This window comes from Lonchura striata, chromosome 4 (assembly GCF_050655825.1).
Source record: "Lonchura striata isolate lonStrDom1 chromosome 4, ASM5065582v1, whole genome shotgun sequence".
NCBI lineage: Eukaryota > Metazoa > Chordata > Aves > Passeriformes > Estrildidae > Lonchura > Lonchura striata.
This window is the reverse complement of record NC_140706.1, coordinates 15,423,669-15,451,269: the sequence shown is the minus strand read 5'-3', so window position 1 is coordinate 15,451,269 and position 27,601 is coordinate 15,423,669. Positions and strand designations below refer to the sequence as shown.

The 27,601-nt window shown below is 35.2% G+C and overlaps 1 protein-coding gene across 2 annotated transcripts in view; it reads left to right on the top strand.

Moving 5' to 3' along the window:
* TAPT1 (transmembrane anterior posterior transformation 1) overlaps positions 1-27,211 on the top strand; it is a 49,605-nt gene extending 22,394 nt beyond the window's left edge. For both annotated transcript variants that reach the window (XM_021554432.3, XM_021554431.3), the window contains 11 exons: positions 321-483; positions 4,247-4,382; positions 5,218-5,315; positions 5,489-5,558; positions 13,352-13,432; positions 14,279-14,388; positions 15,988-16,047; positions 17,392-17,460; positions 18,722-18,798; positions 22,271-22,431; positions 25,089-27,211. In XM_021554432.3, coding sequence (XP_021410107.2) covers positions 321-483; positions 4,247-4,382; positions 5,218-5,315; positions 5,489-5,558; positions 13,352-13,432; positions 14,279-14,388; positions 15,988-16,047; positions 17,392-17,460; positions 18,722-18,798; positions 22,271-22,431; positions 25,089-25,318 — 1,255 coding nt within the window. In that variant the 3' untranslated portion in view covers positions 25,319-27,211. The remainder of the gene's footprint in view (positions 1-320; positions 484-4,246; positions 4,383-5,217; positions 5,316-5,488; positions 5,559-13,351; positions 13,433-14,278; positions 14,389-15,987; positions 16,048-17,391; positions 17,461-18,721; positions 18,799-22,270; positions 22,432-25,088) is intronic.
* The last annotated feature ends 390 nt before the right edge of the window (positions 27,212-27,601 follow it).

The window sequence follows — 27,601 nt, the reverse complement described above, 5'->3', positions numbered from 1 at the left end:
ATTGTGTGGAAGTGGGAAGGTAAAATAGAAACCAAGGGCATGCATACAGAAGGTTATTAAAAAGTGGGAACTCTCAACAAATACAGTGTTTTAATTACAGGAATGTGGCTAATAAGAGACTGTGATCCTATTCGTGAGTGTGATCTATAAATGTGTGTCATAGTCATGGTGTTGGAGTTAGGGGCAGGGGAGGAGGCATAATAAACTACATTAAAATATATCCATGGTGAACAGGTTCTGTAAATTCATATTCATTTAGTAACATCTATATTTTGTGGGTATATGACATTTAGTGGAACTTTTTGCCCTTTGTGTTTCAGTGACAGACGTTTGCTACAACCTGCTCAGGTATGTGACATGCTCAAAGGAGTTATACTGGTCATCTGCTACTTCATGATGCACTATGTTGACTACTCTATGATGTATCATCTGATAAGGGGACAGTCTGTCATAAAGCTCTACATCATCTATAACATGCTTGAGGTAAGAATGTTGACATCAGAATATGAAGCATACTTTTGTCAGGCTATCTAAAATACTTCGTGTTCCAGTATTTACTTAGAATGTGGCACATCTGGTATTCTTACAAATCTGCTCATACCTAAGATAATAAGCACAGATGCACTGAGACAAGTTTGTGAATAATAAGGTTTTAGATACTATTTCATAATGCCTAATTTGTGGAGCTTATTTTAATCAATTTCATAGCAAGAAACTTGAGAAATGGAAGTAAGAGAAGTGTCTTATGAAATTCCAGGAAATGAATGAGATTTTGAACTTGCCAAGAAAAGTATAAAGCGTTGATTTGAAATAATGGCAAGATCCTGAGAGAGAGCAGAGAATGAGGATAATAGAAAATATGGAATTAGGGTTTTAATTCATCATTATGGAGATAATAGCTTTCATTGTATGCAAGGACACATGTTAAAGCTTTACCTCAGTCCTGGCTAGCAGAAACAAACCTTTGAGGTGAATGAATGAATGTAGAAAAAGAAATTCTGTTTTGGGAGGTAAGATAAATTCTGTTAAGAAAAACAATTTATCTTTTGCTATTAATGTAAAGTATAAGATTTTTAATTGTACTTCTATGATCAATGTTTCACAAAGTAAATAATGTTTTCATGGGCACAATCTTATCTCCATCCTGCAAATATAGACATAGTAGGAATACAGCCTCTTAGAATCAATCAGAGCTTTGTACACAAAAGTTACTCTGCTAGGGTTCTGGGATTTCTGAATGATATATTAATCCTTATTTGAACATCTGTTGTACGTTTGTTTGAAGACTGCTGAAACAGGGTTACATTCTCCAAAATCTGAATATTTTGTCTGAAGGCATTTGTTCTTTCCTAAGGAAATATGAAGATATTGCATAAGGAACACACTTTGTTATACTAAGCAAAATAAAATACTATACAAGCCACCCCAGTTATTTATTCACAAGGGTCTTGTTGCTTTTGATTTTACATTTGCTGGAAAATATGTACAAGTATTAAATTGGCACTGAGTTACTATCTAGATTTTAGTTGTGTGGGGAAATACTTGTCCATATATAGTTCCATAATTGATGAGAGATTATCACTTAGTAAATAAATCTATGTGCTTAAAATACTGTTTTCTCTTTATTTCAAGACTACTTCAAATCACATATTGCTGTACTTTTTCAGCTTTATGTGCTTACCATGTAATTTGAATCAATACTGTAATGTTTGCTGTGAATTGAAAGCTGTGTGCCATTCTGTTTGGAATGAGGAATTTAATTACTTTGCTGTGTTTGACAGAACCAAAATTGTGTGTTTTAACTAAGAAAAGTGCTGCATGAGTTTTTTTCTTTTAGGAAAGGGGGAAGTTTGTTACTACTCATGGTTATTAGAAAAATTACATTAGACTTTGAATTTGGAAGCAGTACTTAATTTCCATGGTGTCTTATGAAACCCAGCATGCCAAGCAGAGTGTGTGTTTTTAAGGGGCTTTTTTACCATGACAGGTTGCAGCAATATTGGCAGAAAATGTTCATGGTATCCCACTGAAAGACTTGGTTGATAGTCAGCTTTCAACAGTTTGAATACTGGCTTGCTTAGACTACTTTGGCTATTTTTATTAAAAGTCTTTGCTAGTGATGCAAGCAATTCTTTTTAAAGAATTCTTAATATGCTCTTTTTTAAGCAATATGCTTTACATACTGTCCCAAGTTTTTAAAATAAGGAAGATCTTTTTAGTCTAGTAAATCACCGAACAACAGAGATGTTTACAATGTCCTAATGTTTTCGGCTGTTGGCAAGTCCAGGGAGTATTGTCCTGGACAGATATGAGGAATGCAAAGTCTTCAAATTATGTGCTGAATGCCCCCAACTGACAGGCTAAGGGGAGCATTCAGCACATTTGGCTTAAATGACACTTTTCTTTTTTAGATTCAGACCCACCGGCTCCTGCTCCTTGTGAAGCCCCAGTGTGCGTTACGCTGGTGACAGCACTCACCATGGAATTCTGCTGGAGCCTGGAGCCGGCATGTAGGGTTTAGGTAAGTCATATTTGGAAAAGCAAGCAACAATATTGTGTGCTGGGTTTTAATATTTTCTATCCTTTCAGCAAAGAACCAAGGACTGCTTAAATAGAAAGGAAAGCAAAGCCACCATTTTATCTATTAAAACCCTCACAATATTGTGAACAAAAACTTACCAAACTCTTAAGTTTCTACAGCTGGTGTTACTACACCAGGTGTAATTACTCAATGGGTCATCACAATGAGCAGGAACCAAATAATGCAGACAATCTCAATTTACAAAATCTAAAAGCCGAAAACAGTGCCACTGTAAATATCTCTCAAACTGATGGGGTTGGCAGCTTCAGATTTATGATAATTCATCAGCTCATGGCCTTGTTCATTTCATTTCATTTCATAGGTGATTCTTAGAGTGCAGCACATTGTACATTTACTTGAGGCATCCTGTAAAATTTTCGTTTAGTTCAATTTTCATATTTTAGGAAACTTCTTTCAGTAATAGTGTCAGAACTACAACTTTCCTCACTTCAGTGTCTTTATCTCAAGAACTATTTAATTTAAAAAGTCAGGAAATTATCTGAAGTCTAGGTTTGTGTTGTCCCAAGAACTTCCTATTTAGTAGGATCAGTATTTGCAGGGACATTGTGCACCTGCTTATGTACTGCTACATGTTGATTTAACATGTCCAAAAATGTTATTTTAAAGAAAGACACTAAGAGAAAATATTCTTTGTCTGTCTTAAGTAGAGATAATCAGTTTTTAATCTTTAACTGTTTCCATTTGGTTCAATTAGAAAGCAATGAGAGATAGCTTTTTTTCTTAGCCAGACATGTGCCAAGTTTAATTTTTGAAGTTCTGGTTTTGTTGTCCTGTGCAGCTTGGTTTTAAAATTATTGAACTGCAGTGTATAGGCAGAAAAAAATTTTCTTCCATGTAATGATTTTCAGTTTTATATGTTTGCTGCTGATGAAATGTTGGGAACTGGTGGAACTCCCCATGACCTTTCATGCTGTGGTATTAAATTACAAGTTCAAAATGCTGTCCATATGCTTTCTATCTTTGGAATTACTGCTAGAGGGTTTTTTTCCTATTTGTGTGTATATTCTTTGGATTATACTCCAGGTACTTGTTGTTTTTTCAACATATTTTCCCTTTCTGGCAGACTTTCAAGTCTTCTTGATTGCTTATTTTTTTGTTATAGTACTTTTAATTTTGAATTCTGCTTTATGTAGACATTTGCATTAAGTATATCCTTCAGTATATAGAAAGCAGTAGAGCCAAGTCTAATTTCAGGCTTTTTGTACCTGTAAGCTAATGTTCCCTGTCATCTGAAATTCACTTTTTATTGTTGGGGTTTTTTTTCCATTAAACCCAGAGAGATGGAGAAAAACATTTTAAATTATATGATACAACACAAATACTGATTTATCAAAGGCTGAGGTTTGAACTGTATTTTAGTATCTTTCAAGAAAGCATCTAAGATAGCAATATATTATTTATTCCAAATACTGTTGCAGATAATAAGTTTGAAAGGAAAAATAAACTGCTTAATATACAGAAGGAAGGGTATTGCTGTGAAATCCAGAGATAAAATGAAATAAGTAAGAGATCAAAAGTGATATATATGTGAAACCTTTCTTAGCTTGAGCTGTACTTTTAGTTTGAAATATTCTTGAACTGGGCATACTGAAGTGCTGGAGAGAAAGGTAGGCAGTAAAAGGCAGTAAAGTTGTTCTTGTTTAGGTGGCTGATCGTCTGATTTCTTCATTTGGACAAGATATTTTGGATGCTCTTTATTGGACAGCTACAGAACCTAAGGAAAGAAAAAGAGCTCACATAGGTGTGATTCCTCACTTCTTCATGGCAGTGCTATATGTCTGTATCCTTTTTCTTTGATAATTTTCTTTGATATTAATACTTGATAAATTTTTTGAAAAAATTTTGAAAAAGTTAAATTGCAGTGTAATTGCTCTGATTTATTTTATTTTAATATATTTGAAAAATTGGTAGTATTCCTAAATCAGTCTTCCTTTACTTGAAAAGTAAGATCGCCAGTACCACCTGCTTAAAAAAAAATAATCTCTTCATGATAGTGTACCTATAATAAAATGAGAAACTATAATTGGATAGTTCATTAAAATTTTTATTTCTGATTTGATTTTGAGTATTTTGGATCACAGGGCCTTAAAGACAGTGGGGCTTTGTTATTTAGCAGAATGTTAAATGCAGCTAGCTTGAATATATTATCTTGCAGTGAAGTGATAAACTCATGCATATACAGAATGCAAATGTTCTTAGTGTAAAATAATCTTACAATGAATTTATGAATCTAAAGAGATACTGCAGTCCAGTAGTTTTGGTAATGAATTTAGAATTCTTACCTACCATTTTTCCCTATTTTCTCTGAAATATTTAGGCTAATTCTGAATCTTTACCTGAGATTTTTTCTTCAGATGGTATTGATGTTTCTCACGACTAATGTCACTGGGTTCTTTTAGAACAAGAAAAATTAGCATCATTATTACATGCTACACAGCACTTTACATATATTACATACATTTAAGCATTGTCTTGCTGTAAGTCTGGTTTACAGGAATATGGAAACTTTCCTGTCAAACTTTGAAAGTAAAATAGGAAATACGTGGGTCACTGCTCTTCAGTAGTGTTGTGCAGAAAACCTATTTGAAATGTTCTTCCTTAACCCTGCTGTGCAGTCCTGCATGCTATTCTTATAATGGTTCAAGCAACAACCCTTAATGTGGCCTTCAACTCCCACAATAAATCACTGCTCACCATCATGATGTCCAATAATGTAAGTATGTAGCTTTATTATATAGCTATCCTGATTTGTTTCAGAATCCCATGTCTTTGTGTGTCATATGTCTTAAATATTAATATTTTAAAATAACATCTTTTTATAATATTACTTGTTTATATCAGTTTTTTTATGAGTAAAAACTAACTAACTGTTTCTAAAAATTGCAGTTCGTTGAAATAAAAGGAAGTGTTTTCAAGAAGTTTGAGAAGAACAATCTTTTTCAAATGTCAAATAGTGGTATGTATAGCAGTACTGATCAGGAGAAAATGTGGAGAGGCTATTTATTTATTTAATTCATTCGTGTATTTAATATAATTATTTAATATAATCAACGTATTTAATATTATTCTTACTATAACCATTTTACCTTGGTGAATTTGAGTGTTCTGACTTGCATTCCTCATCACCCTTTTTCCTGTTTGGTTCAGTAGCATGAAACTGAGATCCACTTCAAGAAACAGTCCTTTTATGGCAAGTTTTTATTTGAGGTGCTAAACCAACCTGCTGGCTTTGTGCTGAAATGCCTGTGCTTCCAAGTGATAAAGCCTACTGTTTTCAAAAAATTTATTTTATAGTGTGCTCTGTTGACACAGTGATCTCAGAATGCATGTTGTTGGGTGGCTGTGAGAGTGGATCTTGAAATACCTCCCCCCTAACCCTGAAACAAACAAAATCCCAAACAAAAAACCAATGCAACAAAGTAGGTGATATACGAGGGAAATACCAGAGATTACTCTAATTTGTGATATGCTCTCAAGATAACAGGTAGATGGTACTTAGGAAACATGCTTCTGGCACTTCTTAACTCTGTTGCTGCTTAGGATTAATTTTGGGAACTCGTACTCAGTGTGTCTCATGAGGAAAAGCTGTTCAGGTATCTTTTGATGGAGATTCTTCCTAATACTGATATCAGCCATTTGAAATATTTATTGAATTCTTGATTTCAAAGCCAGTAGGAATGATTACACTTTAAGGCTGTGCTAGAGCTTCTTTGCTTGTACTAGTTTTGTAGAATCTCAGAATGCCCTGTGCTGGAAGGAGCCTCAAAGATTTTCTCATTCCAACCCCCTGCCTTGGGAGGGTCACCTTCCACTAGACCAGCTTACACAAACCCCCATCCACCTTGGTCTTCAGCAGTCCAGGGAGGGGACATCCACAGCTTCTTTGGGCAACCTGTGCCAGTGCCTCACCATCACTCACAGTGAAGAATTTCTTCAGTATATCTGATTTGAATTTCCCCACTTTCATTTATACAGATGAGCAAAGAAATAAATAATATTCGTTTCATTCCAGCTCAAAGTTTTTAAACCAGACAACTCAAGTCTGCAATAGGTTAAAAAAATAAAATAGTTACTTATTTAAAAACAGATTATTCATATTTTTGTATCACATGTTAAATTTTTAATAGGCTTACATCAGGTTTTGTGTTCTGACTGTTGATATGGCCTCTGTCTAATTCATCTGCAAACTTCAATAGCACATGCAGATGTTTTGTAATTCTTTGAATGAAAGACTATTTATGTAAAACCTTAAATATATCACAGAGAATTATATAACAAAATTAACACTGAATTTTAAGCTACCATATAGATTCTCTTAAACCTCCCCAAAAAGATGTTCCCAGCTGTGTATATAATGTTTATTCTGTGATAATAGTATTATTTTTAGTTCCAAGATTTCATTACTTGCATTTCTAAAATCAGAGGTATTTAAATGTACAGTGAGAATGCTAAAAATGAAATTTACTTAACTATTGACAGAAAACCTAGATAAGGTTTATTATTAATGCAGGAAATAGTTATAGCTATGTATCTAGATCTCCTGCCTAAAGGTGAGGCCTCTTTCATGTTGAAATAAGCAATGGACTGATATTAGAAAATGCTATCAATTTCCTCTATAAAAAGAAAAGGATATCAATATTTTATTGCTGGACATTATTATTGAAGACACATAATAGCAAAACCAGGTCGTCCTTTATCTGTTGATGGAAGATGTATTGCCATTCATTAGACAGTGTGGGGATGGAAGCAGTGAGTATATACATAGAAGAGTGCACAAAACAAGCTAATTTATTACTTTCAAACATAACTTTTCCTGGAACACCTTTCAGTATGGTTATAAATAGCAGTGTTATTCTTCTCAGAGATAAATGACAGATTTTTAGTAGAGCTTTTCACCTCTTTTGAACTTGAACAAATTTACTGCATCACAGCTTCAGTAAGGGATGGAACAGTATTGTTTTAATTCATGTATTCTGATCACTTTAGTATCCTTTAAACATTTTATTTCATGCAGCTGAAATGATGGTGCATCTTTTGATGGTGTATGTTTATGACGGTGTTGGCATGCTATGCCAATATTTCATCCTACCCTGGAACTGAGGCTAGTCTGACCCTGTCAGCTGAGCTTCCAGTTAGCCCTTGGAGTGTCTTGTGTGTCCTAGAGCACACTGTGCTTAAACTGCATGCCTGGGCTGAACTAAACTTCTGAAAGGAAACACTAAATCCAGGCACTCCCGTATGTTTCCCGCCTTTCTCTGCTTCTTTCAGTAGTTTTCTGAGGTCTTCCATCATCTGTAGGGTAATGATGGCAGCAGTAGCTGATGAAGCTTGGACACACTAAATGGATTCACCTTTTCTGGGGCTCAGTTCAAAATATTACTGTTATCAAACATATATTTTCAATTCAGTGTAAAGGTACTGATTAGTACATGGTAGGTAAATCATTTGAGGGGAATAATAGGAGTCTCACAGGGGCATCTGCAGAACTTCTCATGAGTAGGTGAAGCTGTCTTCTTATTTAACATGTTAATCAAAAGAAAAATATAACACAGCAGAAAAGATAAGCAATGTCCACATGAGTAGATATTGTGTTCAAGAGAAGTTACTACAACTAAAATTCAAAAGCAGGTTGTCGTGTGAATAAAAGCATGAAAACAAAAAAGAACTGTGCAAGCTGTACTTTCTATGAAATGCCCTGTATCACATGTTGAAATAACTTGCAGAGCCCTGCCTGGCTCAAGCTTCTATGTAGTAAGACATCAGGATAGGAAGTGCCACCAAGCTACTGGTTTAGATCTGGAAATTGTGAAATCATTTTCACTTGGCATCATGCTCAGCACCAGTTGGTGGATAGCAAGCTGATGTGTGGCTGTAGTATTTTTCCCAGTATTTACATTTCTGAACTTAGTGGAGTCAGTGATCCTTCTCACATTTGTATGGCCATTTAAAATTCTGCTGTAACTGCTAATCCACTGAAACTTCAAGATTAAAATAACTGTGAATCATCTGCATAAAAATTAATTGAACAGGACATGAAATATACATAATATAATTAAATTACATATAATATATATATAATTATATTACATAAAATTACATATATATTATAATATATATACATATATATTAATAATTATAAAACTAAATGTGTTATCTTTTAGGGGCAGAGCAACAAAAACCTTGGGGCTTGTATAGCTGCTTGAGACTGCAGCTACAGAATATGGGACTTAAACTATGCTGTTCCCACAGCTTTGATTTGTCAGCTGCAGCAAAACTACTTTGGCATTGTCATCCTGACTTTTACAAGGAAATTTATGTACACCCAGGCAATCTAAATATTGTGGCCATTTGAAAGCACTTCTATACAGAAGACCTTTTATTTGTTGTATCAGGAAGAAATATTTCCCTAAATTTATATAGTATATTCTGGTTTTGAAACAGTTATCTGTAAACTAATTTTGTAGGGTCAGTATTAGAGAACAAGGAGACCAAATTATAAAGACAAGTTCTTTCGTCATTGTTGAAAGCCCAGCATGCTGCCTTCCTTTATGCTTTTAAATGTCTTTTTTTAATTTCAAGCTGTGCTCTAAATTAATTTTTTTTTTCACAAAAGTCAATTGTACCGCATACAAAGAAGTGCATTAGATGTAGTGCATTAGGTTATTTCCTTCAGCTTGTTATTAGGCCTGACTCTTCCTTGTTTTTTAAATCTCTTGTCTCAAAAATTTAACATATTTATTCTAAAATTTTAGGAACTTCAGTTTTCTTCTTCATAATTCTGTACTTTTTCTTCTCTGTTCTTCTTTGTTCTAAATTTATCAGTCTCTTATTCTGATCACAATACTGCATAGCCTTTATTTTTACATTTGGTCTTTGAAATTTAAACTTCTTTCTCATGTGGCTTTAGGGTTTTTTAATACCATTATTCTAATCAAGTTGCTAATTTTAAGGATGAGGGATCTGGGAGCAGGACTATGTCTGAGATTAGTATGTCCTTGATGATTCCTTGTTCAGTCGTTGGTGCTCTGGTCTAACAACTACCTTGTTAAGAGGTAGTTGGCACTACAGCTATTTAGGAGTTGCTGAGATGTAAACCAAAAGATCTTGTTTCTCTTCTTACATGCTACAGTTTATAACTAGCTTTTGATCTAAACATATAAACAGTGGGATTAACGTTTTTTTGTTTGTTTGTTTGTTTTGGGGTTTTTTTGGGTTTTTTTGGGTTTTTTTGGTTTTTTTCTTTCTGGTTTGGGATTCCTGCATAATGTATCAGGGAATCTGGAAGATAATAGCTACATGTTCTGGAGACTATTTACCCCACTTCAGGATCTCTGTTTCTGGGCTCTCACTGTGATGCAGCCAAGGACACATTTGGCTCTCTGGGCTGTGAGCACACGTTGCCAGCTCGTGCCCAGCCTCTCATCCATCAGAATCCCCAAGTCCTTCTTAACAGGGCTGGTTTTGATCTGTTCATCCCCAGCCTGTGCTGATACCTGGGGTTGCCCCAGTGCAGGTGCAGCACCTTGCACTTGGTCGTCTTAAACCTCTTCTTGATACTCCCATAGGTCCACTTACTGAGTTTGTCCAGGTCCTTCTGGATGACATTTATGTCATTTATGAAGATACAAAATAACACTGGTCCCAGTATGGACCCCTGAGGGACAGCACCTGTCACTGATATATATCCAGATTTCATGCACAATATGTTATCAGCACTGTGCATTGTAGGTGCTGTCAAGAGACTGGTCAAGAGGATAAATATATCTGAATTAGTGCTGCATGTTAGGTGTTTAACACTTGGGCTCATAAACACTGAGAAAGTTAAGCTTCTTAATCATGTCCTTGTAGAAGTAGTGAAGACAATTTAAAATGTCTTTGGCCTGCCATTTTGGCTCTCATTTAACCCTGTCTTATAATGGCAAGAGTTATTGAAGGTATACTGTATCCTAACAGGAAAATAGTTATGTGGTATGCTTATCATACGTAAGTGGAATACATGCAAAACTGAGTTGAAATGGCTTATATCAATGTTACTAATCATTGTCACAATGGAGAATGAAATGAGATCACTTTTTCTTTCCACTTTACTCTTTGTTATGCTGAAGCAGAATAGAATGATTGCCTCTTGCTAGTACCTGTGCTGTCTGTTACTGATCACTAACACTGGTGGTTTGTACTGTTTTGCCAAATTCACAATTACAGTGATATACTTTGCCTTTGTTGTTCTTAAGAGCATGAGCAAGTGTGGACCCAGGGGTGTAACTTCACTTGTTCTGTAGTTCACCACATCATCCAAGAAGTGGCAATATATGGTACAGGAAAATCCTCTCACCAATTTTAAAAAACCAAATGTATATGTACATCATCAAATAAGTTCATAATAAATGAGGAAACATTACTGTACATATTTTGTATTCTGGAATTGATATTTAGGACTGATTACCAGTGGTTATTTTGGATATACTGAAGCCTTTTTTGTCCTTTTCCATGAGGGTGAGAAATGAAATGAATTTTCGATTTGTTTGAGTTTACTGTTGAAGCTGCTGTAAAGTGCCCTGCTTGCAACTCTGACAGTTGATGAGAGGGATGAGGATGAAGAGCAGCAGCCACAGTCATTCCTCTCCCTCCTAACAGCCTTGAACAGCTGTGGCAGCAAAGATAACAGATTAGAAGGGAGACCACTGAGAACAGGGAAAATAAGCAGAGCGGGAGAAAATAGGTATCAGCCTGTCACCCAGTCTCAGAAATTAGTGGAAGAAAATTTTTATTATTACAGCACTATAAGAGGAAATTTAAAGTCCAGAATGTCCCTTCTCAATTTAATCCTGTTGACTGGTGAGTTAACCTATACCAAGCAGGTAATAAATGTCTGGAGGATTAGCCTGAGAAATGCTTTAATGTTAGGCCTGAATTAAGGTCCTTGCTTCCCACTTGAGAATATCTCTCTGTACAGGCCTCCGAGGGACCTGAAAAACTGAAGATGAGATCTGTGTTTGTTATACTTTGCTGACCAATGAAGTGTCATTGCAATGTGGAAGTATGTGATGTGGGAAATAGAAGATAAAACTAGTTTGAAATTCAGTGCAAAAGTGAAAACTCAGTGGTTATTTCTAAGTCACTAACAGGCATGATAAAGCATGTAGCTCAATAAGTGCTTGACTGCATTTTCATCCATTTGTGACAGTGTCAAGTGGTATCTTGTAACCAGATTTTTCAGACAATACTGTGTTCTGGTCATTTGGGCAATATTTTGTGAATTCAGAAGCATAGAAGAATGTACTTCCCTTGTTGGGAGTATTATTGGCAGAAAATGAAGAAATTATGGTTAGGTTTTACCTGCTTTAAATTTATTGTACTAAAATATTTCCTTTTTCTCCTCCCCCAACTCCTTTATATATATGCCATTCATTTTATTTTGAAGGCTTGTACTTCCTCTGTCCCTTCCCCAGCCCATACTGACAAATGAACTTATATACCCCAAGATGTGCTTTTTTATATCGTGCATGAAAACACATTCTTCTTGATTTCTGTGTGCTTTTTCTCTCCTTCTCCTGGAGGATTTCTTCTTTTATTTTTGCTCCATTTTTCCAGACCTGTCTGTATTTCCAAACTTCTACTCTAAAATGAGGGATATTATTATACTGCAGTAACTGCAGCCACAGGCATTGCTGTTGGCCTGTAGTCGGAGTTGATGGAAACTCTTGGCACAAAGTTGATTTTTTTTTTTGTCCAGCTTAATCCTTGTGTGACCTTCTGAAAATTTCTGTTTCTTGTTTCCCAAAATCAGTAGGTAGTACCCCACACACCATTGGAGGTGCTTAAGAAAATGAACACTTTGGATTTGGAGGGCCCACAAAGAAATTATTTTTGTGGTTATTGACAGGTGTAACAAGTAGTAAGAGTGTCTTCACAGATTCTCTTAGTAGCTCTATCTTCTATAAAGACTTCTTTGGACTTCCTAAATTGCGATGACATCATGTTTTAGGTTTTACCCTGCTTTTCAATAATACAGTTTCAGGAAGGTTTTTTTTAATAAGCTAAAAAAATGTGATGCTTCCTGAAGCAAGGTCTGTGTGTGTCATCTCTGGAAACAGGATACCAAAGTAGAAAAAAAGACTGCCTTTTCTGGCAGGCAAGGCATAGGACTTTGTCCTGAATTAGATTGATCTTGTGGCACAGTGCTTATGATTTTGATAACTGTGCTGATACAGCCTGCTGTTCCCTTTTAAGAGGGCAGTGTGACAGACTGTTAGGAACCTTCTAGATAAAGAGTAACAGTTGTCTTCAAACATTTTTTTCTTCCGTTTATTGAACCCAGTATACAGCAGTTTGGATATCTATGATCTGTAGAAAATGAAATGTACCTTGCTGATAGCTTGAAAGGACAGGTATATTCTCTAAATTTTAGTAACAGGAAGTGCTGGTTCTTTTTGAATCACAGAAGGAATGGACAGACTTTATCAAGAAGAACAATTATTTTATTAATGTTTTAGAAGAGGTGATAGTAAGTCACAATTCCCTTCTGCTGCTGGGAAACCCAAGGTGAAGCAGCATTGGACAGACCAGGTAACAGCCTACTGTGGAAATCCTGTCCATGGTGTGGTTCCCAGCATTTCTCCCACCCCTTAAATTTGTGGAAAATGTTATCTAATCCAAGAATTAATAAATGAACCTCAGAATGAGTAGGTATATTTGTATGCAAGTAAATCTTTCTTTGCAGCTGACAGATTTTGGGTTTTTTTAATCCAGATATAAAGGAGAGGTTCACCAATTACGTGCTGCTACTAATTGTATGTCTAAGAAATATGGAACAGTTCTCATGGAACCCAGGTGAGTAAACTAGAAGAAAAAATTCTGTGCTATCAAGAGCTGTTATCTCTTGCTTCTTCCCTCAGTCTGAAAGATAAGGATAATCAACACATTTAATTAACAAATCCTAATTTTGTTAAATATTTTAGATTCTTACTTTTCTATTTCTGGTATTCTTCTAAGAATGACTGTGTTCTTTCTGCTAGAAATAAATATTGTGCTATAAACACATGTAGTTAGTTATCTTTCAATCAGTGTCTGGAGCAATTTCTTCCCAGCCCTTTCCTTTCCTATGAGTACACTGTGAATGAAGGTTTCCCTAGAAAGTGGCTAGTGAGATTGAAATGTGATAAAGATTATGTTAAAATACAACTCTTAATCTAATATTGATTATACTTAAGATTTAATGACATGTTTAATAAATATTGTGTAAAATAGCAATTTTATTAAAGTATTGTTTTAATAATTTTTACCCCTAATCTGTGTGGTAAATTTTGCCTGAATCTTACCAGTCTACCTAAATTTTACTTTAAGTATCTAAAACTGCAGATATTTGTCTATGTCTTACACATACTGAACACATAGTATCTCGTACTTACAAAGGTTGTGTTCCTACTAGAGGTACAGGTTTACAAAGTGAAGAGTATAGAGCCTGACCCTAGCTGTGGTGTGATAGTACAGTACTGATAAGCTTTTAGGACAGCAATGGAATAAGCAAGAATTTGCACACTGCATGCTCAGTGATATGTAAACTTACATATTCTTCAGACTCATGGGGATTTTTCATTGTTGAATAGAATTGTTATAATTCTTTTTGTATGCTGACATTAAATTAAATGGCCTAACTTGTTTCTTCACAACCTTCAGATCACTTTTGGGTGTTATTCCCGGATGTTTGCATGGTGGTTGCTTCAGAAATTGCAGTGGATATTGTGAAACATGCCTTTATAACAAAATTCAATGACATCACGGCAGATGTAGGTATCCTGTTTGGAATGCTGGATGCTATTTTAAATTGTATTTAATTTTGCTAATATTATTTTAAATATTAGAATTTTTTCCAGTGCATAAAATGTAAAAATTGTTATTTTCATATGTTTGTTATCACTTGCGAAAGCTTGCTAATTTCTTGATACAGCTTTTGAGGATCTTTTTAATGTGCAACTAAACACCTCTGCTTCTAAATTAGTAGTTCCAGATCCATAAATTTTTGCAAGTTTTGCATAACAGCTCACATAGTAGCTACAATTCACATTACTGGCAGATTATTTTGTGATTATTAGTTAAACTGAAAGAAGGTTACTTGTTCTGCAGTCTCAACAGAGCCTGTAGCCTTTAATAAGAAAATGGATTGCAGGTTAAAATTCAGGCTTTTGGAAAAATAGATTTTGTTAGGCTGTTTTAACTCTATTCTTGCATGTGTGTTAAAAGTGGAATCTGAAATCAGAGATCTTTTTTCCCTGCTGTCCCTGGAGCAATGATATGAAGTAGGTTATGTTAGTTTCCCACTCCTGAAATTTCTTAAGCCACATATATTATCCAGTCCTTTTAAAGCAGTACCTGAGGTTGCTTCTTAGGTGTTGCAGCATGATAAAGGGGCCATTTGTGTTCCATATGGCGTGAATTCAAACACACTCAATTTGTGAATATATGAGTTAGTATCTTTTCATTATTACAGCCACTTCTCAGGAAATGAGATCAGATCTTGTGAGGTGCTTTCTTTTTCAGCATCTCTAAAGTAACTACATTGGGAGGTGTAGAAACAAGTGTAATAGATGCACTTAATAAGCTCCCTTATGCCAGAGGCATTTATGCATGTCCTACTTTTGTATAGAGAGTGTGGAAAAGAGCAGTAATAAAGTCATAGGAGCCAAAATGTAGCATGCTTCAGTGTGCTAAAACAGCTGGAGGATGGGGCAATTTTGCAAGGTTTATTTAAAAAACTATGTGGGGTTTGTGTATGAAGTTCTAATGATTTATGGTTGCTACGTCAGACTTTTTCCAGAATTATTAACACCTTCAGTACAAGTTGTCCTGCCACTTACCTTTAAGATATATACTTTTCTTTATTAATGTGCTGAACTGTTTTAAAGAGAAGGAAAACTTAATTAATCTTCAGATGGATTTGATTTTTTCATAGCATCATTTGCTTAGTGTATAAGAAAGCTTTCTCATTCGTTTAATTTGATCCCAGGGCTAGCTTTTCTGTAGCTTAAAAGCAGTTGTGAACTGTGGGGGGAAAAATCTAAATGTAATTAATGTGATTTCTGTTTTTTCATGTTTCTCATGATCCTGAAATTCAGTAACTTTATGAAGTCTCATTCAATTCCTAAAGCATAGCATAGTGTTGTTTGTTTGTTGTAGTGTATATATATATATATATATATGCAAATTACTTTATTGCAGAAATAGAAGCTCTCTTGAAGAGTGCCATTCGACCTCAGAAAAACTCTTTGACTCTTTCAGCAAATGCATAAATTCTTAATACTTTATAGAAATACTTTATTAATATCTGTCTTGCTTTTATGACATGATAACAAATTAATCAGACATCTGATGTGCTGGATTTTTTCCAGGTCTACAGTGAATACAGAGCCAGTCTTGCATTTGACCTTGTTAGCAGTCGACAGAAAAATGTAAGCCTGAAAATAAAATGTTCTTTCCTGTATTAACTAACACAATTGTTACAGGTGGATATTGGAACAAACATTTAAAGAAATACATACAGTACACTCCTGTAGCACTGCAACTCTGCTCTGCTTTCTTTAATAAGAGATAACAGGAATATTTCTTTATGTTTTATATTATATCCAGTTGTTCAGGTCAGCTTGAGCTTCTTCCAAATACACTTAAAGTAAGGGGACAGTTGTAACAACTTCATAGTTTTGATGTATGTAGGTAAAGTAGGTAAACTTAACAGGGTAATTTTAGACTACTGTTCTTTCCATGGTATTTTCACTGTGTTGGGTTAAAACATAGTAGTCATAGAGTGCACAGATGTTTAAAGATGTTTGCACTATGCATGTTACTGGCATGGCATGGGTATTTATAGAACACATATACCACTTGTTTTTAATTAGTACCATTTTTTGGAAAGCTATTTACTGCACACCTTTCATGGATGAAGACTCATTAGGTTTCACTTGTTAGCATTCCACTCACCAGTGCTTTAGATGTGTGCTTTAGATGTGTGTAACTATTAAATGAACTTCATTACTATGATTTCTGTAGTTTTCTTGGGCTCGTTTCTTGGGCTGTTGTGAGGAATGCAGTAGTTAAACTTCATAAAGAAGATAGACATCATCAGCTACAAATAGTTAATACTAATTTCTTAATAATAAAAGCACCAATTAATTAGTTTTGAAAATTCCACTACTTTTCCTAAGGATCCTCAGTGGGAAATAAAATAGCATCATTTAGGCACCGACTTGAGTGTGATGTTCAATACTGCAGACAAGCTGTCATGCAAAGTACTTGTGTTTTGAGTTCAAATGTAAAAACATTTTCAAAATTTTAACACAGTTATCTTAAGGCTAATTATAGATGTTTGTGGAATGATTTAAAATTACTACTGTGGTGGATAATTGTTCTTTTATCCCTGTAACAGCTTTTTCTGTAGAGTATTTAAGGATCAGTCAAATTAATACAAAAAGGTCTCTAAGCTGGTAATAATGTACAGCTGTGATATCATAGTGCCTTTGGATTCAGTGTCCTAGTTGCTCTTGGTTTAGACATTTGTATTATACTCCAGTTGCTCTTGATTTAGAGCACTGAAACTAATCTTACTGGTCATGGTAGTATTGCATTTTTGTCTGAGAGGGCAGCTATCTCCATTTGAATTCCAAAATCTGAATAGGTACGCTTTATACCAGTATAGTGTTTGTTAACAGAGCTTTATTCTTATCTGGAGGGTGTGCCAAGCTAAAATAAGCTCATTCCTTTGCATAAGTAGTTCATTATTCTTCCTCTTCTTTTCCTAGGCATATACAGATTATAGTGATTCAGTTTCTAGAAGAATGGGTTTCATTCCTCTTCCACTGGCTGTTTTAGTAAGTTGTATCATTCCTATCAGTTTTCTGTCAATAAGATCTCACTTTGAGAATGTGTCCCTCTGAGATAGCTGGCTGGATGTTTTGAGGATGAAATTATCATCTGAAGTAACGGAAATTATGCTGAGAAGTTGAGTTAACACTCAGTATAACCTGTATCACATACTACTTGTGGCTTTACAAATGCATTATTGTTTCTCAGCCTTTCATAGAAAATTGAATATATATTAATTTTCTAGAATTTGCAAGGACTTGAATTGTACCAGTGGAATTAAGCTACATCTGTGTTTACTAAACATATATTCCTTTTGGCAGTTATCCTATTCATTCATTTGGAATAGTCAAAGCAGCTGGTTGCCAGAAGGTTACCAGTAGTGCAGGAGTTTATTGAGGTTTTTCATAGGAGTCCTTGTGGCTGTCCCTGTAATAGCACACTTCATGACTCAATACTCTCTTATATGGGGCACTGAGCTCCTGAGCTGTTGTTTACTACACCATTTTGAAATAGTTGACTTTGTTACACATACATGTTGCTATAAAATGAATTGCTTAATTAATGGAGCTCTATCCACATGCTGTCCTGAATTAACTGTTGCTGAAAGTTTTCTCTCAATAGCTGTTCTGACTTTCCCCATACACACATGTAGACAAGCAGTAGCTTCCATAATGCTGGGGATCTGTACATGCTTTGTCAGCAAATATGCTAATTCACAATGTTCCTGGAAGAATATCAAGATGAATTAACTTAAATGTAATGTTTGCCCATAGAGGTGGGGAAAACTACTATTCACAGGATTTGCCTAAACTACTGAAATAAAACTGAAATTTCAGGATCTATTTGTTAGTCAAACTTGGGAGTCATATGCCTTGTCCACAAAGCAATGTTGTAATCATCAGGTTAGCATGGGGTGTAACACTGATTTCGTTTTGCATTGCATCTCTTGACATTTTCCTCAAAATTTTTTAACTCTACTTCCAGCCCTTGAGTTTCAGAGCTTTTTTCCACTTCATATTTTACTTGAAAGTCAGTGTTAAAGAAACATTGTCAGACTCTGGTTTTGGCAAAGTTGCAACTAAGTGCTAGTATAATACTTACTCAAATAAAAATCTGGAGTAGTTAGACTGCCAAAAGGAACTTTAGACTAAATTTCTGCTAATGTAAATGTTTCTACTTATTCTTGAATTTACCAAATAAGAAATGTCTGTTACAATGTTCTAGTAATAGCTGTGTGCTAAGTTTTAACTTTCATTCTTAAAACAGCTCATCAGAGTCGTAACAAGCTCAATAAAAGTACAAGGAGTCTTAGCTTATGTTTGTGTTGTGCTGTTCTACTGTGGGTAAGTAAATCCACACAATTGAAAAGTATTTACTATTATTTGATTTCATATGTGAAAGAAGTTTCTGTTGATACTTCTTCATGTAAGGATAAACACAATTTATATTCAGTAGAACATCAATGTAAAACCCTTATGCTCATAATCTGAAATTGACAATGCAGATTTGTCCCTAAGTACTGTGACTACATTGGGGGATTATAGCCCTCAATAAGTAACTTCAGTAATATAAATAACTCATTGCAAAAAGACTAAAGACTGAGAGAATCTGAGAGACAAGCAACATACTTCTGTGTAAAAATAAAAATTTAATTCCAAGGAATGAAGACCAAAGACAAAAAGATTCAATAAGTGAACAAAAATGAGCAGTTCAAGTGCTATGAGCAGATCATGAATTTTTCTCTCAGGTAGTTAATTGCAAGGTTTACTTTGGTTTAGGAAACTGCTGTTAAAAAAAAAGAAATAAATCCAAGGCTTATTTTGGGAAGGGTGCGGTCAGTAAGTGATCTTAGTTAAGAAATACAATGTCCGGTGGCAATTTGTTTTCCATAGCCAATGATGTGCAAGTATCCCTTCAGCATCCTTTCACTGCCAAGTCAGTTGATACTTGTCTTACCTTTAACTTCTCACCAGTGATAGGTACTTCTGAGACTGCATAAGTGTACTTTACATCCACTTTAGTTTGCCTGTCTTGAGACACTTGCTGTGTACTATCTGTGTACTATCAGAACTTCCTAGGAAAGCTGTATCTACACTGTCATTGTTTGTTGTCTCTCAAAATTGATCATATGCAATTAAGTGTTTCAAGTTGTTGATGGAAGAAGAACCTGCCTGCAGTATTGTTGGGAGTCCTTCTTCCAGTGTCCTACCAAGTTTTATTTTAAGTGAAGGCAGCAAGGCTTGAGAAGCATAAGACTTCTAAGGCTGAGGCAGTAGTTCAGCAGCTAGAGAGGAGACCATGCTGGAAGAGAGGAGACTGCTGTTCTACAACAGCTTGTGAAAAGAACAGGATTACTACAGATTCTTTATTAATAGGTAGACTCTTATCTCTAATCTGACACTAATCTGCAAAAAATGGAGCTTGATCAGATGTGTTTTGTCTACATCAGTGTAGGGATACATCTGTTTAGTGTCAGATAACTAAGACTTTGAGATGCTGCATATAGGCCAAATAGTAAAATTTTAACTACATTCCTCTGTACCATACTTTGACTTTTTCCCCAGCATACTACATGCTGTGCCCATGTTCTCCCTAAAGGCAGCTTTGTATAATTCAAAGCACTATGCCCTGATCATCACATTCAAGCTGTGGTATACCAAGGTCAGCACTTTCATCCTGCTCAGTGGTTTTTCCTTTTTCCCCAATACATGTAGTATTTTCCTACCTCTACCATTTCACTGCCACATCCCAGGATTTTTCACTCTCTGTGGATTGGAGAATGGAGGGCAGAAAGTAATGGGATTGACATTAAGTGTTAAGTGCTGTTCTTTAAAGACAAAGGCCACAAAAGTAAATACATTTTGGTCTATTTTGTCCTTATTGAAAAGTGAAAACAAATTTTTGCTCTTGCTGCGATCTCAGACTTGGAACTAACTCACCTCTTGCATCTTTCAAGTAATTTTTGTTCTGAACATAAATTTCAGCTTTTCATCAGATGTGAGAATATATATAGAATACAAACAATAATAGCATAGATATGGGAAAAATGATGTGATAAAATCTGAAGCAGTTAATTGGGCAAAGAATTGAGCCTATACTATGGATGAATTAATTTTGTATTGTTTATTAACACCTCTAGTTAAACTTTAATTGCAGTTAAAGAGTCTTGCCAAAAAAGTAATGAGTTTTCTTTTTCTATAATTTTGAACAACTGTGAACTTACATTGTTAGAAATTTGAGCCTGGGGTAGACTGGTAGAAAAGAATAAAGGGGAATTGCTAGAAATGCTTGCATAATTTTCCATGAGAAGCTGGAACTGATACAGGGAAGAGGTGATTTATGGGCTTTTCAACTTCTGATCTTATTAAATCAGAGTCAAACTATGCTGTGGAAACTTATTCTCACAGAACAAAAACATGTTACATAAGAAGCATAAGAAAAACACCTCTAAAACATTAAAAATTAAGGAGACCTTCTCAACTCTGAAATAAAATTTGTCCCAATAATATAATAAAATTTAAGAGAAGCACAGCTTTCAACAAATATAAAATGATATCTTCTTTATGGTTGCTTGGATACTAAAATGTCACTTTCTTCTCAGTACTGGAAGTGATGTGCTCCGCTCATTCTTCCATTTCTCTATTGAAATAGAATAAACAAAACTTACTTTTTCCCTTACAAATGTGGTGTAGTTTGTTTTTCTGTTTGACAAGTTCTGATTACATTTACACAGCGAGATAAGGGAGCTGCTGCTGGAGTGTGCTTGGGTCACTGTATGATTAAGCAGTTAGACCTGTTCCATGGATCTGTGAATGTTCATTTCAAGTTGTCTTTTTAGTCTGTTAATGATGTACATGATAAACAGACTTCAGAGAGTGGAGAAGGAGTTCGGAGTATGCATTTGGTTCACTCTTGTTACATAGCTTGATTTGCATAGAGAATATTTCATTCATCCTGCAGAGAACAGATCACTCTCTCCTTGTAGTTCTGCAGTGAGCCTTCATTCCCTGGAGTGGATATTGTTCTATGAGTCATGTGTTGCTAGTAATGAAAATTTTGCAAAACTCAGCTGAATGGTAAAAAAGCACTTGATGGTAGATGAGGCCTTCCTTTTCTTCAAACAAGGAGACAGGTGGGAAAGGGATTCAGTGATGTTTGTGCTGCAATTTAGTCCTAATAGAAAAAGAATCTGTCATCTGGACTGTGCTATGATGGTAATGCAGTGCTGCCTCTTTGCATTTGTTGAGTTTTATGGACTGTCTTCTGTGATGTAAAAAAGGACTTGCTATGATTAGCCTGTAGTTTGTAAAAGCTAGATACTGGACTTGGCAGTGCGGGGTTAATGGCTGGACTTAATAATCTTGGAAATCTTTTCCAACCTTAACGATTCCATGGTTCTGTATTTGTTGTGCTGTGGTTCCAAGTCTACTAGAGATCCTTGGCTAGGCACACTTAATTTGGGTACATTTATTTTGGACTTGCAGTGTTGAGGGCACTTTTTAGTTCTGTGTTTAAATATTTAAGGTCTTAAATGGCTCCTTAACTGTCCTTGTAGTCCTTTAGGTAAATAATAAAACTTGATGTTTTTCTCTAGATGCTTTCTGAAGGAAAAAGAAAATTAAGCATTGAATCTGAAACAATTGTGAGGAAAATTGTAATCTTTTGATCTTGATATTGAAAGGATTTAATTTCTTAGCTAATCCTTCTAAGACAGCATTTAGCATATGCAATTATTTTTGTATGAATAATTGAAGTATTAATAATATGCAATTATTTTAATGTGCTAATGCAAATATGTAAACAATTTTTTTCCAGGTTAATATCTCTCAAAGTCCTTAACAGCATTGTATTGCTGGGAAAATCATGTCAATATGTAAAGGAAGCAAAAATGGAGGAGAAACTATTTAATCCTATCCTGACTGCCACCCCAGGGAAGCCAGCTGGCAAACAGCAAGGCACATTTAAATCTACCCAAGGTAAGGCCAGCTGCCTTAGTTTGTTTTCAGTGAAAGTTTGTCAGACTAAATTGATATTAGACCAGATGCATGACAATGTTTGCTGTACAAACCCCAAACCCTGTTGCTGGACTTTAATTGTGCTGTAGCACTGCTGTGAATACAAGTCTGTAAATATAATAGATTTCATTGCTTTTAGTTCATGCATCTTCTTTAGGTAATCAATTCTCTTATCTCTGATATCACTGTGATATGTGGAGGTGATAGAAACAATGGAATAGAAGAATGCTTTTGCTTTAAAATCATAACCATAGAATGGTTTGGTTTGGGTTGGAAAGAACCTTTAAATACCATCTAGTCCAACCCTCTCTGCCATGTCACTGTGCAAATAAGTTAATATTTACACATCATCTGTGACAGTGCTTAAGTTTAGTAGGGAAGCAAGCTGTATTTCTCATGGAAATCAAAGGAAAATGTGGTAGGTTTATGCATAGGTATAATTAATTGTAGTTGTCATGACCACATAATGAAAAGCTTTATGAAATCCAGATAGGAATTTCAGTGGGTCTCTACCCCATTTCCAGTCTCTACAGCACAATTTCCTCTTACAGATCCTCAGCATCAGCAGTTAATTTATAATGGGAATATGGCAGTATTGTGTTTGTGTGACACATTATAGAAGGAAACAGAAACCTTCATTGTTCCTGTCAACTGAATTGGATTGCATCTTCCTGTGGGAAAAGCTCAATGAGAGCCTTAGAGAACTTAACAGTGGGGCTTTTATTGTGTTCACTCCATGGCTTGCCAACAACTTGAACAGCTTGAAATGCAAGGTGCTCGTTAGTCGTCAGAGTGTCTCGCCAGCAAGGGGAGAGTTAAGAATCTGTCAGTGTTTGGCATAAACCTCTGTGTCTCATATGTGTCAAATCATATCAGGCAGAAACTTGGTGCAAGTGTTTGCTTTTCAGTTCATACAACTGCTTTACTTTCATGATGAAAGAATATGATCTGAATTGTTCTGAATTCGTATTTGCATTCAATTTTGCATTTCATTAGAGTACTGTAATGATGATAATGTTTTAATTAAACATTCTATTACTACATTTGTATATGAGACTTAGTAAGTTGTACTTAGATTGAGCCTTTAACTTACAGTATATAAATCCTGAAGACTCTTTTGAGCTGAAGTAGCAGGCATGCTTATTTTCTCCAATGGAAAGATTTTGAACAAAAAGTAGCAACCAAAAAGCTTTTGTGGATTTTATTCAGAGTATTCCTTGCTTCCACTGTTGATGGGAAAAGCTCAATTTTACAGTCTTTTGGGGATTTTATATTTTTTAACACCTCTTTATTTACTAGAAATCTCGATTACATGAAAGAATTATTTTACCTTCCCCAGATTTTGCATTATTACTGCTGGATTCTGCAGTATTAGTTAATCTCTGTGCCCCACTTACCAGGTTTTTACAATACAGTCTCTGAACCCATCTCTTCTTAGGATGAGGGTAAAGGAATTCATTAGTCTGGTCTCCTTTCTGCCAGTTTATAGTTTAAGTCAATTAATTTCCTTAAGAGTTTCCACCGTGTCCACAAAAAGAGTTAAAATTTTGAAGAATAAAATTCTGAACTTGATCTTGAAGGATGAAAGCTCTAATTACTGGTAGTCATTTATGGGCTTACCAGCTACATCTGTGTTAGAAAATATTTACGCTTGTAACCAAGTTCTAGAATTAAAATAACTTGTCTCCATTTTCAATGCAAGTTTAGTACCTTTAACTTGCATAAGATTTGTAGAAGTGCCTCCATGTACCTCCAAGTGTAGATGGCATACTGTGGACAGAAGCTCTGCAGAAATAAGTTTTTGTAGTAATTTGGATAGTGCTGCCATTCTGACAAGTAACATTTCCTTGGGCTGGTCTGCAGTGCTCTCTACATCAGTCAGATTTTTTCAGATGCCTTTAGAAACAATAACTCAATCTTTACTGAGGAGGAAATATTTTTTTTTCTTATCTTTTTTCTTATAGTCTTGTAATTTGCTTGCACATTTTAATTCTTTACATGTTTTAACAAAATATGGAAAAATACATGGATATTACTAACCAATATCCTAGGTTAATGAAGCCAGTGTTCAGCTCCACTGAAGTAAGAGACAGGAATAAAAATAGACATCTTTAATAGCACTGCTTTAGAAGCCAGTGCTATTAAAGTGCATAGCAATGAGTCATTTATTAGCTATCCCTGGAGAAGGCAGGTTTATTGTATTTATGTCGAGGATTAGGCACATCTAGTTCCTATCACAGAAATTTCTTTTGTTCATTTCAGTAGCAAACATTTGTATGATTCACATAAGGACTGTCAGAAATCTTTTTACTTAAGCCAACAAAAATAATCATGTATGTCCTAACTTCTGCTGCTTATGCTCTTGCCGATTACTTAAACTTCTGTGGAATTTTTTTTCTGTCCATTTATTTTCTATATGTTTTCTAAATCAGAAAAGGAAATCCCTTACAGTAAATCCAAGAAGAGGTAGTGGCTTCCAAAAAGCATTTTTCTGTTGCTTCTGCTGACTTGCTGCAGCACACTTTTTCAGGATAGCTTTGGACGAATGTGGATGTTTCACATTGTATCAATATGTCTGTGTTAAATTCATTATTATCTTTGTAATTTTGTCCCAACAGGAATTTCCACAGATGAAAACGGTTCTACATCAGTTACCAATCAACCAGTTCATCAGAAGGAGAACATGCCATCTTTACTTGTAACAAGCAATTCCGATCAATTTCTGACAACTCCTGATGGAGAAGAAAAAGATATAAGCCAAGACAGTTCAGAATTAAAACACAGGTCTGCAAAGAAAGACTTGTTGGAGATAGACAGGTTTACTATTTGTGGAAACAGAATTGACTAAGAATTTATCTTTTTTTAAATCAATGTGCTAAGGATACTGAGCTGTTGGGACAGTAGATGCTACCAGAATGGACAGTTGCCAAAAGGCACATAAATATTTATTTAAAAACTTAAATTATTAATGGCAAAAAAATTTATTAATTTCTTTCTACAAGTAACTTGGCTTGGTATCTGGTCAGGTCAAGTAAGTGGTCTTTAACTTGCCTCTTGGAAAATGTGGTGGATCGTGAGTCTCTAGCCTGGTGGCAGAGCTGCAGTATCACTTTTCTGGAAAACAGACTGGAAAAAAAAGCATAACCCTGTTCTGCGTTATGAAACCATGCTTCCAGAACACTATTTTTCATGAAGGTTCATCCAGTGTAAGGATATTCCTGGAAATGTTTGGTGACTTGACCGGAAGCTTGCCTATCCAGTTACTGTGTTTTATTAAACATCTGCAAGCAGAATTCAAAACTTGTGCTTATATCAACAAACACATAAAACATTGGTACATAAAACAGTAAGTCAAGGTAGTTATTCTTGTCAACAAAAATATTTTCAAGATGTATCTTGAAAATCTTGTAATCAGAATAAAATTTTGCCTTTAAGTGAAAGACTTACTGCTTAGTATTTTATCTGAATACTAAACATCAAGGAAAGATCAGAGTAATGATGGTTCTGCTTAACTGGGCAAATATGAAGTATGTTCATTTCATGTGTTGTGTGTCCTGTAAGGCAAATTATATAGAAAATCTTTTTTAAAAGCTGAGGATTTTTTGTTGCTGTAGGAAAAAATATTAAAGGGGCACTTCTAAGGAGCAGCAGTGTTAATTGCAGCAAGCGTTGTGTTGGAACTGTAGGTATGGCATTAACACAGCAGGAAAGAACATTGCACTGCATTTTGCATATAACTATTAGGAGAATGACATCTATGTATTAACTTGCCTGAGAACATGCCTATAAAAGCTCACACTGACAAACCATAATTATCCATTCAATGTAATTGATTGGTTGTAGTCAAACTTAAGTAGATGGACTAGATCTACAAAGAACATTTAAGCATTACAATGCATCTTAATTTCTGGTGTGAGATGCAGAGTTGGAAGGGGTGACAAAAGTTATGGAATCCTCAGACCATGACTGAATTAAATTTGAGCTCAAAACATAGGCTGAAGAGTTTATCAGAAGAGACCCCTTAGTTAATGATAAATTCTTCATATATTGTTAAAACACAGCATTAGCTTCCAAAATGCCTTTCAGACATTCAAGAAAGCACTAATTTTACTTTCCAAGGGAAGGTATCATTAAAGTACTTCAGTACTGAACAAATGAAGACAATTTGTTCTTTGCTAATTTCATAATTTGTCAGAATGGGAAAGCCAAAGTTTCTTTGCTGTATGAACATGTGGAAATTTAACATACCTGCTAATCCCTGAAACTTGCAGGACTACAGTAATATAGCAGATGGAGGCAGTTGGACAGAGTTACGTGTCTGAGCAGACTTGATAATGAGAGAACTCTGCTGTGCTGTTTAGGGTTGTCTGCTCTGGTGGGAACTCACTGCTGCAGGCTTTCAGCCTCTCCTCTCCCATAAGAGTAATGGGAGTAATGGCCAAAATCTGTGGTTATGTTTAGGGATGAAAGTAGAAGGAAGAGGATTTAGCGCTGTGGAAAAATTTGAAAATCTTTCATTTTGATGTATTTTATACTAATTGGAAAAGTTCACACATTGAAATTAAGATTATCTGTCAATTTGGTGTATCTTATTTTATAATTATTTAGCAGTTGCTAAAGAAAGCTTGAAATTGCTTTAATTTTTTTTCTGTTGAATGACATTCTGTATCAATTTTATAAGTGCATCTTGTGTGAAACTCAATAAAATTCAATTTTGTAATATTTGTTTAAAAAAGGAAAAGTACAGCGTCGACATTTCTTTTTTGGTATTCAGAGTTGGTGATCTTGCAAAGTATTTAATGTATTAAATTCAAATTTCCATAAAGTAGGATTCTTGCAAATGTGGGACACAAATGAGTGTAAGAACTGGGATATCAATGGCTTCAAATCTATTTCTGTAGCAGTTGGTTGTTGCCACTTGTAGAAAGAAGATATTGAGGCCAACCTGCTATTAATTTGGTTTTTAAGGGCACACACCATGTGAATGAAAAAATACCATGTCTCAGGGGAGTTGTAATTTCTGTAGTCAGTTACTGGATTTACACCTACCCAGCAAAGCCAAGTGTGAATGCAGGAGCCCACAGGCGAAGCCCTTGCTGAGCACCGGTGGTGGCAGTGGTGGGGTAATGGC